The sequence below is a fragment of the Abramis brama genome (genome assembly GCF_963993115.1).
Source record: "Abramis brama genome assembly, chromosome: 24".
In the NCBI taxonomy this organism is placed as follows: domain Eukaryota; kingdom Metazoa; phylum Chordata; class Actinopteri; order Cypriniformes; family Leuciscidae; genus Abramis; species Abramis brama.
This window is the reverse complement of record NC_139986.1, coordinates 11,611,229-11,623,622: the sequence shown is the minus strand read 5'-3', so window position 1 is coordinate 11,623,622 and position 12,394 is coordinate 11,611,229. Positions and strand designations below refer to the sequence as shown.

Below are 12,394 nucleotides of genomic sequence, written 5' to 3'. Positions count from 1 at the left end.
CACAGACATACACTCTAAATTTATAAAACTTTTAGTCTTTTATGTTCAAACCGGAGTCAGACAATGATGGTGTTACGGGTGTAGTGCAGGTTGAAGGAGACTCAGAGTCCAAAGGCTTCAATACAAATGATTTACTTCAATCTTACTCACAGATACAGACAGGCAGGATGACAGGCAGGAACATACACACTAAACACCTTACTGACAACGTAGAACCGACACAGAACAAGGCAACACTCAGGGCTTAAATACATGGGAGAACAGATCAGGGAAACAAGACACAGCTGACAAGACTAACGAGGAAACAGGTGTGACAGATGAACTAAATGACAGTTACCGTGGAAACCAAGGAGTGGCGGGAAAACAGAACAAAGGAAGACATGTGATCAGTGAAAACAATACTCAGACAGAACAGAACTGTGGCAGATGGAGAGACTCAAGAAGAAGTGACAATGTAGAATGCAACATGATGAATTTATGTAGCTTATGTGTAGTTATCTTCTAGTCATCGATTAGCATATTCTGTCTTGATAATCTATAAATCGCGTTCCCGGGGGTGGGGCTTATGTAAATTAACCAGCCATTTGTTGTAGTCCTTAAAAAGCAATTTCTTTAAAAGAAAATATCTCCCTTTGCTTTCAACTTTGAGCGTTGTAACATTGCAGATGTTGTTTATGCTCAAACAGTAACATTACACACTAACTAAGGTTAGAAAAGTAAAAACATAATCAACCACCCCTTTAAGTCTGATGGCTAGTGGATAGCCCGTGTGTAAGAGAGGAATCGCGCAGTTAGTTTACAAAAAAACAATTATATTGCCATAAAATGCGCTCTATAATGTGCTGTGTTCCCATTTTGCAAACAGCCATTTTTGATAACAGAATTACAAATAAAAGAAAAAAACATATCTACATTAATTTATAATAATATTTGATCTACATTAAATTAAAAAGTACAGTCACATTTCAATTAAAGACACAAATTGAACTTTCAAACATTTTCTTTATATTATGTACGTACTTGTGAAGTTGTTATATCCCATAATGATTAGAGTATAAGAGTATGATATATTGCTTATTTCTGTTTAAGTAGGTCACTTGGAATCTAATCGCTGTTTTTCTAAGATACTCGTTAGACATTTTCAAGAAATAATTAAGAAGTTTGTGTTTGGCTGTTTTAAGGTGAATCAGAGTTTAGCTTGGGCTCGTCTCTGTTGGTCTCTGAGCTCCAGGAGAGCAATAGAGGACAAATGAACCTCATCAGGTCCGTCAGCTATGCGTAGAGTCCGTGCATAAGCATACCTATATAAACATATAACCACACAAAAATGCTTTTAATATGACAGCACATCACTAAAAACTTCTAGTGATTCTCAAATAGCTATCAAATAGCTTTAAGAAGGTTGACTGTTTATGGTATAAAATTATAATAATAATTACAATAATGATTGTAACATTTATAGAATTATGACTATTAGTAGTATTATCATCAATAAATAATTATTTAATTCTTAATACTAAAAACACTAGAACAATTATTTTAATTTACAATGATTATACATCAATAATAATAATAATAATAATAATAATAATAATATGTATATTTTTGATTATATTATTATGAAATTATTATCATAATCAATAAATAAAAATTAAACTCTTAACACTAGTATAATTATTTTATTTACAAGTATTACACACCGCATTAATAATAATAATAATAATAATAATAATAATAATAATAATAATAATAATAATAATAATAATAATAATAATGGTAACATAAGTTAATTATTCATTAATATTAACATCAACTAACAATTATTTAATATGGTTTAAAATATATAACAACTTTTAAATAACTTTTAACAGATTCAGGTAACAAATACTACAGAAATTAAGAAAAGTAATTAAATGTGGAAAAAAAAAACTGTGTATAGTCTTCACTGCGTAATTGAATACAGATAAATCATTATTTAAGCTACAAAAGTGATTCAGTCAAGAGCTGTGAATGATTTTCTTTTTTTTGTTCTTTGAATAACATTAATGACACAGACAGAAGCAGGTTTTTTAGGCTGGTGTCACTTTAAGACCTGACGCACATGATGCAGATCTGACTGAAAAATGGGCATTTTGACATAATTCATTATCTCAAAAAAAAAGAAAAGAACTCAATTCGATACTGCATGCTGTCTGAGAAGCGGCTTCTGTGCATGCGTTTTGAACGCATGATGTTAACGCATGATGTTTCGCAGATGTTAACACTAAATAATATCTCTATATATTCCAAAACCTTGTCTTGATTATAGATATCAAGGTACTCTGATTCATATATTCATACTTAAATGGCACTGTATACAGTATATACACCACATGGTATTTTCTTCAAGATAAAAGCAATGTCTTTCAATAGTATTTTATGGAAATTCCATGATACTTGAAATAATTTAGAAACTCATTTACCTCACCTACAAAATTTCAGCAAATGAAAATATGATGTACACATGTTTTCAGGAAACAATAATTTACTCACATTTCTGCAAGTGGGAAGTCATCAGACACTCCTGCACCACCGTAAACTTGAATGGCACAGTCCACCACCTTACTTGCCATCCTGCCTGCCGCCACCTTTATCATAGCAATCTAATGAAGAAGAAAAAAAAATCGCACAAGGTCAAGATATTATGGGTGGCAAACAGATCTGTGTGTGTGTGTGTTTGTTTTGCTTATGTCCTTCATTTGAGAGTGATTTAATTAAAAAGTACCACACTGGGACCTTACAGGCACAGACATCTCCACAGGAACATGCAGTAAAAGGCAAAGCTAATAAGATTCCATCTCACTAACGTAATCCTTGGTTGTTTCGTACAATTATAGATTTGTGTGGATCTGGTATGCATCCAACAAGACATTTAATTTTGAATACACAGACATGAGAAGATAAATATGAAATCTGCAATTATGTTCGCCCATCTGCTGGAGGACTGAGCCTCATAATAAACTAATGTGCAGAATTCAGAAACGGGCTGTATACAGTGATGGGTACGCATGTATCTACTTTTAAAACCACCCCAGCAGGAGACGTACTTAAGATGTTTGGCTTTTCTCCAAACCCACAATATGAATCAAACATAAGGTGTTGGTTCAGCAAGGTAGGAAACAGCAGGTAGGCTAACATTAACAGAATCGCTACAAGAATATGCTTCATCTCTATTAGCTGAAGCCTGAACACTGCGTTACCGTGACTACAACCAGTGGGATACGGAGCCCTACTATTCTGTCTGAACCTAGAGAAATTGAAGTTGAGCAAATGGCCCCTGCCACAACTGCAATGGAACGCATGGCAGAAGGTGAAAAGTGTGTATTTGAAGAGAGTTGAGGGCTGGAAGGGGAACTGGATTAAGACGTGTGTTTTTATTAAGTTTTAAAATAGAATGGTTTTACTTTCTATTACTTTTTTCCATTATTACAGTAGATGAGGATATTATTTTTGTATACATAAACACCACCGTCTAGCAGCATTAAGCAGTTTGTGTGAATAAACATGTCAATTTCAGGTGCCAAATAAAACCCCTTAATGGAAAAGTTAGTCTCTGACCCTGGCCAGTGTTTAATTAATAGTTAATTCAATTTGTCAACTTTTTAGAGGGGCATTTACATAAGCACTTTCAAACTTCTTGATGTCTAAGTATGGAGCCCCTGAAGGGACATGGTGATGGTGGGAAAAATGAAATAAGAGAAGAAAAAAAAATTACATTTCATGGCTTTTGAGTTTCATGCAAAGGAACTTTCACTATATTCCAATGCTTTTGCAAATTTTTCCCATGGGAACACAATACTTTTGGGAGACAACACAAAATGTATTTCTTGAGGTATCGCAAAACATTTTGTGAGAAAATACAAAAGTTTCCCCGGTGAACACAAAAGTTTTGTGAGCGAACGCAAAATCACTGAAATATATATATTTTATTTACTCTCATCTGATTTATTTTTCATCACCATGTCAGGGGTCTGTAATAAAGACCCTGAAAAAATAATGATCTTGTAAGGGACCCCCTTCTCAAAATATTAATATATTTTAATGTATATAATTAAGCATTCTAATGTATAATAATAACCAATTTATTTACAGATATTATGACCAAAATTAAATAACTGTTTCCTAAATTGATATTTACATTGTCATTAATTGTACTAAACAAATCACTACCTCATGATTTGGTGAAAGTATAATAATAATAATTCATTTTTAATACTTTAAGTACACACATGAACTTTAACAGCCCTTAACAAAAATTATCATATCTTTAACACATCCCTTTGCATCCCCTTACAGACTCCTGCACCCCAGTTTTGAAAACACCTGCTCTAACCTGTACCTGTCAAAAGTTTGGAAAAATTAAAAAATATGTATGTTTTTGAACGAAGTCTCTTATGCTCACCAAGTATGCATTTATTTAATCAAAAATACAGTAAAAACAGTAATATTGTAAAATACAATCACAAATTAAAAAAACTGTTTTCTATTTTAATATTTTTTTAAATGTAATGTATTCCTTGATTGGCAAAAGCATGAATTTTCAGCATCATAACTCTAGGTTTCAGAGTCACATGATCCTTCCAAAATCATTCTAATATGCTGGTTTGGTGCACAGGTAACATTTCTTATTATTACCAAAACACTTGAACTGCTTAACATTTTTTATGGAAATGGTGAAACTTTTTTTCAGATAGAAAGTAGAAAGTTTTAATGAACAGAATTTATTTGCATTCATTAAATAGAAATGGTCTGAAACATTATAATTTTCTTCACTGTCACTTTTAATAAATATAATGCATCCTTGATGAATACAGGCATTCATTTATCTTTTTTTAATCTTACCACAAATGTTTGAATGGTATCATTGTTTTCACAAAAATGTTAAGCAGGAAAAACAGTTTGCAACATTGATAACAATAATAACAAATATAGCTGCAAGCAGCAATTATCGGGGCCAAGCAGAATAAGATGACAAGACATGGCTGAAAGTGTCAGACCAACTGCAAGAATGAGCAATTAAAGACATTTAAAGAGGATTTTAGGCGAAATGGCTGAAAAATCATATAAACAGTAATTCAAAATAAGATTTAATGGATTATAACTTTCAACCAATAGGTGGCGCAGTTACAAAACTGATGTGATGTGGTCAGAGTTAAGTGACAATGACACATACAAAGTTTGGTGTCAATATGTCAAGGCATTGCAGAGAAAAAAGCCTGAATAGTGCTTTTGGCATCATGCCTCAACTTTGCCGTTTATCGACACGAAATCCATAACTTTTAGTCGGCACAGTCTGGAGATGATCTGGTTCAATTTTCGTCGGATGGTGCTGAAGGCACATTCTGAGTTTCGTAATATTGCACCAATGCGTTGGTTTAGTATAGCATTTTATTTCACAAAACTGTATTGAAGTCAATGGGAATTTCATGTTTTGTTCTATTATAGCGCCACCAAGAGGCTCAGTCCCACCATTTTTTTTACGTGTCCTCAGAGTGAGCCCATACATATGTGTGTCAATTTTGGTGATAATATCTCAATTCTCTTCGGAGTTATAGACATTTATATGAAAAAACACGTAAAAAATGACTGACACATGACTTTGATTGGATTTTACTACCCTTTACTATAAATATTTTCGCATTTGGGCATTGGCATATAGCTATCAACCTATGTTTTCAAACTTCTGACGGTGGTTTCGTCTCGATCGGACTAGCGGTTTCGAAGATATCGGCAAATGTTTTTAAGCGCTAAATCACAACGCTACACAAACCGTAAGGCGAAACCTAGCATGTTTAGTATCGTTGGACTCGGCAAGGATTCAGGAGTCTAATGAGATGAGTCTCGTGAAAATAAGTCGACCACACCCAAAGTTATAAGCATTTGGAAGAAAAAAAACCCACTAGGTGGCGCTGTTTCGAAACTTCTCACGCTCCTTCAGGGCATCGTGCTGATGACCCATACCAAGTTTCGTAACAATCCGTTCATGACTTCTTAAAATACAGCATTTTAGCACAAAATTCAAAATGGCCGACAGCCAAAATGGCCGATATAGTAAAATTGGATATCAGTTGACTCGGCATGTTGCCCTGAATCTAACGTGATTTTTGGACAAACTGTTCAGAAGTTATAAGCAAAAATAGCATTTTTTCATATCTCCGGACCAGTAGGTGGCGCTGCGCCGAAACGCAGCATGTAGCCTCAGGTCATGCTTGTGATGACATGTACCAAGTTTGGTCTGAATACGATAAACCGTTGCGGAGATACAGCCTTACGACTGTTTTTGCAAGCGCTACGTAAAATTTGTTCGAGTGTTTATCGAAAACGGTTTGACGAATCAATTTGAATTCCAAAACTTTTTGTCACCACTACCTGAAGATGATCTGGTTCAATTTTCGTGCAAATCGGACAAACCTTTGTACAAAACTTTGGACAGGTGGTGGCGCTAGAGGGAATGAGTTAGACACACCAAAATTGGTGTATTTAATGTTGGGACTGTCCTCTATCAGAATATTAAACCATTACAACTTTCCTGCAAACGCTTCTATGGGCTGCCATAGACTCCCATGGCGGAAGAAGAAGAATAATAAGAACGGGAACAGATACAATAGGTGCCTCCGCACCTTCGGTGCTTGGCCCCTAATAAATGTTTCTTGAGCAGCAAAACAACATATTAGAATGATTTCTGAAGGATCATGTGACACTGAAAACTGGAGTTATGCTGCTCAGGCTCTACTGCTCTCTGGAGCTGGACACATCCCATGTGAACATATCACTCCAACAGACACATCTGTTGATGAGGAGTGACAGAAAGAGAGGATATGAGTTCTGAGATAAACTTTGTGTGTGCGTGCGCGTGTGCGTGTGCGTGTGTGTGTGTGTGGTGTTATGAAAGGTCAGTCTGTCAGAGTTGATTTCTGCACATCTTCCATCATCTATTGGAGTTTCAGTTCATGCATTAAGTGAGAGTGACTGAGATGTTTAAAGGCATGAAACAGACAGACAGAAAAGAGTGAGACAGACTTTGTCAAGTCAGTTTAATTATTTCAAGTGCAATTCAGAAAATGTATGATCATGTCAAAAAAAAGAAAAAGAAAAAAAGAATGATTAACTACAAAGTATAACAGTAAACTTTACCTGTTGTCTTGCAGCCTTGTTGCCCTGTGTGTCCAGTGTGTGAGCAGCATGTAATGTTAACAGACGCGTCTGCGCAATGGCGATTCGACACTCTGCTATCCAATGAGCTACCACCTCCTAGAGCCAGAAACAAACACTGAATATATTACACGCATTAAACCAAACAAAAAATAGGATTGATGCATGAATTACAAATACACCAGCTGATATAAAAAGCTCATCCACTGGATGTCAGTAATGAGCCGTTTGCTATGAGGTAAGGCCAGCCAGTGGTCAATCAGAGCAGATTCCAAAAGATTCCTCTGGCAAGCATCTTGCATTTTTGAGGTCTAAGACTCTCTATGCACAATAATATTTAAACTGCAATATTTAAACCATGGAATGGAAGAGTCTTCTCTTCCATTCCATGGTCTATTAGATAATCCTGACAGACATAGAATAACTTTCTCTACAACACAACCTCAGGATACCCTTGTGAAAAAGAAGCACACCGTAGCATACTTTTATAAAATGTGCATATTACAAAAATAATATACTTAATTGCTCATATTTACTAATAAAATACTTATTTGCGAACTGGATGTTTTTGGATATTTAGCTGCATTTAAATTGTAATCAAAATTATACTGTTGTTAATTTCTTTTATATGCAATTAGCTAAACACACTTTTTCCTGTACATTTTTAAATGTAAAGCATTTACATTATATGACAATATATGACATTACATAATATGACAAGCATTTAATGTAAACTAAAATACACTTAATTCATGAACAGTATTTAAATATTTGTAATTACACATTTGTAATGATGAAGCTACAATTTAGTATATTTAAAATACATGAATTAAACAATGTGTAATGAACAACTATAAACAAACTATAATCAAGTAATTCACAAGTGCTTTAGTATTTTAGTAAAAACTAAGTGTACAACTTTAAAGCAGGATTTTAGATTTAGAGCACTTAAGCGGTCTTTTCATTTCATGAATAATATATTATTTGCAAGTTTTCTTTGTAAACCTTTTATGATCTGAAGTACATTAGTGCACATTCAATACACTTCTTTTTCATAAGGACAGTCTGACCCAAAATATTCTTTAATTATAATGAATGAATGAATGAATGAATGAATGAATGAACATTCATTCATTCATTTTTCAAATTATAATGTTGGGTTGTGTATCAAAGAGTCTAATCTACAACATATCCAAGGTAGTACAATTAACAAACCAAAACAACAAACTTTAAGTCAATCACATACGTACATGTTGGTACAGTCTCTTTCCAAAGGCTTGTCTATGAGCTGCACGTTGGCATAGCAGTTCCAGTGCCCACTCTGCCAGCCCCACAGCCCTCATGCAGTGATGAAGTCTACCTGGTCCCAGCCGTCCCTGAGCGATCTCAAAGCCCCGACCCTCACCTACAAACAAACAATCAGAGAGCAAACAATTTATCTAATCAATGAATCAAATGGCAACCATACATTAATCAGACAGCTCCACAAATAGTAATGCAAAATTATATTATATAACAAGCATAAATCTGTGCATGGCAAATTGAGTCATTTCATAACCAGCCTTGGGTGTAAAAAAATAGGTTAAACCAGACAGTAAATACCCACAAGGCAAATTTGTTTTGTTAAGTGCTTCCTTTAAGGGGTTTAATCAATATCTACTATGGTTTAATAAATTAATTCCTAATAAAGCTTATTTTATCCCTGTGAGTAAGTGCACAGGGCACTGAAGTTATTGAAGTTTTTGTGGGCTCATTAATCTGCAAGAACAGTACACAAACATACTCACGCACACACACAGAGTAGGTGCGTACAGCACGTGCACAGACAAACACACACGCACTCTGATGAATGAATCTCACCAAGAAGAATGTTGGAAGCAGGAACTCTCACATTGTCAAAGTGGATCTCAAAATGGCCACCATGGATCACATCTACAGAGATAAACAATATTTAACTGTATAGTAGAAGCAAGGGAACCCTCTTTAATCTGTGTCATCACATATACTGAAAAGATATGGTGGAAAGACAGATGTGGAAGAACAGACAGAATCAAACAGAGGATGCTGAGAGGGAGAATGTTGTGATAAGGAAGTGGAGCGATAGTGAGAGAGGAGGCTTTAAAGCACAGAGATGAAAAAAAGATGAGTTGAAGATCTGATAAGCTTCATGTGGCACAGTACATTGTGTTAATCAGAACTCACCGTCTTGTCCGAAAACAGTAAGCGGCCGTATCTTCTTCACTCCAGGAGTGTTCAGAGGGACCAGGATCATGGTGTGCAGCCCATGCCTGAAAAACATTTGCAAATTTACACACACACACAAAAAAAAACACTCCTGAATGAACAGACAGTAGGCTAAGACTTTACAATGACCATGTTACACATAACCCTTATTAATACTATTTATCGTAATTCATCTTATTAATATTATTCATCGTAATTATTAATATTATTCATACTTGCATATTTATACAAGTATGTTTTATATAAATATTTTACATACATGATTTTTTCACATCGACTGATGGACAGTACTATACTGCAGCATGATTAACCAATACTAGAAGTTGAGTGTTGCTATGCGGTTCTTAAGGTATTCTAAGTATTTTTACCATGTTGCCCTGTGGTTGCTATGGTGCTTTTGTCTAAAAATTCCACAATGAAGACTTTATGATATTCTGGCATCTAGATATGGGTCATCTATCTTTAATATGAGTCCAGAATGTTTCCATAACATTGTACATTAAACCCTTTGTTTTGAAAACATCAAGGAAAACTTGATTTCTCAGGATATGACCACTTTCATCTTCCTATAGTAAGGAAGAAGTCCACTGAATGTGTCTGCTGTAAGAGATATTCATGAGATATGAGGGTGAAGCAGTTTTAGCTTCATACTACTTGGATTCAAATGAAATACAGATAAGAGAAAATTCCACCCGCTCTCTCTTTTCAGCTGCCAAGGTTGCTATTCACTGCAGGGGAGAAAGAATGCACTGCTAGACAAACAGAAGACAGAAAGAGATGATTCTGAACAAAAAAACAGCACAAAATACATGGAGGAGAGAAAAGCAAGAAACTAAAGAAGACTCGCAAGATAGAGCGAGAGAGAGAATTAGAGTGATCGAATGATACCAACGTCATAAAATAAAGAATCAAAACAGACATTGAAAATATATATATATGCGCCCAAAGGTGCATGGAAAGCAACTAAGGCCGTCACGTAAACCTTTAGAGTGCGTGGGGAGGGGGGGGGGGGGGGGGGGGGGGGGGGGGGGGGGGATAACCCTGCAGAGAATCGATCCAGCAGAAATTCCAACACTGTACCAACTGTACCAGGGCGGAGATTGCAGTTCAGGGGCCCAGGGCGGAGCCGGCAGCTCAGGGGCCCAGGGCAGAGCTTGCAGCTCAGGGGGCCAGGGCGGAACCGGTCATTCAGGGCTGAGCGTCTTGGAGACAGCCTCCGTGGACACCTCTTCTTGAGGTGACTTGTGGGCTGAAGCGGGCTCAGGGACCAGCGGCGAATTCTCAGGCATGGTGACGGCCATCTTGGTCAAAGACTCGGGCGTGGCTGAATCTTGGCTGAAGTCTCTGGCTCGGGCGTGGCGGTGGCCTCGACGGGACGAGACTGTGGAAGGGCGGCGGCCTCGACGGGATGAGACTCTGGAAGGGCGGCGGCCCTCTTGGTTGAGGGCCCACGGGCCGGAGCCGATGTGTGCGCTGCCCACACATACACAAAACAGCCGTGGAGACCATGATGAGTGCTGCATCCTCCGTAGCCGACTCAGGCGCTGACATGGCGTGAAGAAGCTCAGGCTTGGCAGGCATGACGTGAAGAAGCTCAGGCTCTGCAGGCATGACGTGAAGAAGCTCAGGCTCGGCAGGTATGATGTGAAGAAGCTCAGGCTCGGCAGGCATGACGTGAAGAAGCTCAGGCTCGGCAAGCATGACGTGAAGAAGCTCAGGCTCGGCAGGCATGACGTGAAGAAGCTCAGGCTTGGCAGACATGATGTGAAGAAGCTCAGGCTCGGCAAGCATGACGTGAAGAAGCTCAGGCTCGGCAGGCATGACGTGAAGAAGCTCAGGCTTGGCAGGCATGACGTGAAGAGACTCAGGCTTGGCAGGCATGGCGTGAAGAGACTCAGACTTGGCAGGCATGATGTATAGAGATTCAGACTTGGCGGGCATGATGTGAAGAGACTCAGGAATGGCGGCCATCTTGGGACGTGGCTCTGGATTTGGTGGAGGGGTGTTGGTAGGCTCTGCGAGGCCGATGGTGAATGCAGAGTTGGTGTTTACCAGCACCGACTCCACATATGCGGCGACATTTTTCCGAGGACCACTCCCTGGGAGGCGTGCCCGGGACTGCTCACTGAGGCTGGAGATGTAAAACACACACAGCGAGCAGTATGGATAGTGTATTAGGCATGCCAACTCCAAGAAATCCCAGGTGTGAGACTCCAGGGAGCGGTCCTACTGCTCCAGACATAGCAGAGCAACGTCTGTCCATCGTCTGAATGTCCATGGTGATGGTGGAAAACAAACAAAAGAAAACACCACAAAAAATTAACTTTTAAGGGTCTTGCTTTCGGTCACGGGTGGAGTGGCTGTAATCAAGTGCACAACGACGGGGATACTAAAGAAGACTTTAATCCAGGAATAAACATGAAATAGTACAACCAAATACCACATAGAACTCAAATAAAGCAAGACAAGGAACAGGGAGAAACAGAGGGCTTAAATACACAGAGAACAGCTGGGGCAAATTAACTCAATGACAGTAACCATAGTAACTAACAGGACACAGCTGAACCATATGAACTAATGAAGGAGAGTGGCTAGAAACTGAACAATGAACACAGAGGAAGTCCAAACACAAACAGAAACATGACAATATATATATATATATATATATATATATATATATATATGTGAAGAAGCTCAGGGGCCCATATATATATATAGCAATGCGTTGCATTGAGAATTGACGCTGTGGGAATGTTAATACCCACGGCATCGTACTGACCAGTGCCTGTCTTGTGTGAAATCAGGTGAGCACAATGAAGACAGAAGCATCTGGGACTTAGGGTTGAGGCCCAAATGTAGGTAGTAAAACCTGACGAAAGTGCCCGCCGTACCACATACTTCTTGTAGGGATACCCTTATTATAAAGCTTGCAAAGCCGCCATACTCCTCCTGATATGAC

The 12,394-nt window shown here is 37.7% G+C and overlaps 1 protein-coding gene across 2 annotated transcripts in view; it reads right to left on the bottom strand.

Moving 5' to 3' along the window:
• Positions 1-12,394, bottom strand: part of acad11 (acyl-CoA dehydrogenase family, member 11) — a 128,248-nt gene that overhangs the window by 50,032 nt on the left and 65,822 nt on the right. Inside the window, exons 15-20 of one of the 2 annotated variants that reach the window (XM_084103080.1) lie at positions 9,394-9,479; positions 9,052-9,123; positions 8,442-8,596; positions 7,174-7,290; positions 2,533-2,642; positions 117-1,301 (exon numbers count right to left, since the gene is read on the bottom strand). In XM_084103080.1, the coding sequence (XP_083959206.1) occupies positions 1,187-1,301; positions 2,533-2,642; positions 7,174-7,290; positions 8,442-8,596; positions 9,052-9,123; positions 9,394-9,479 (655 nt within the window). In that variant the 3' untranslated portion in view covers positions 117-1,186. Of the gene's footprint in view, positions 1-116; positions 1,302-2,532; positions 2,643-7,173; positions 7,291-8,441; positions 8,597-9,051; positions 9,124-9,393; positions 9,480-12,394 lie in introns of those variants that run through there. The other variant, XM_084103081.1, reaches the window with a different exon arrangement.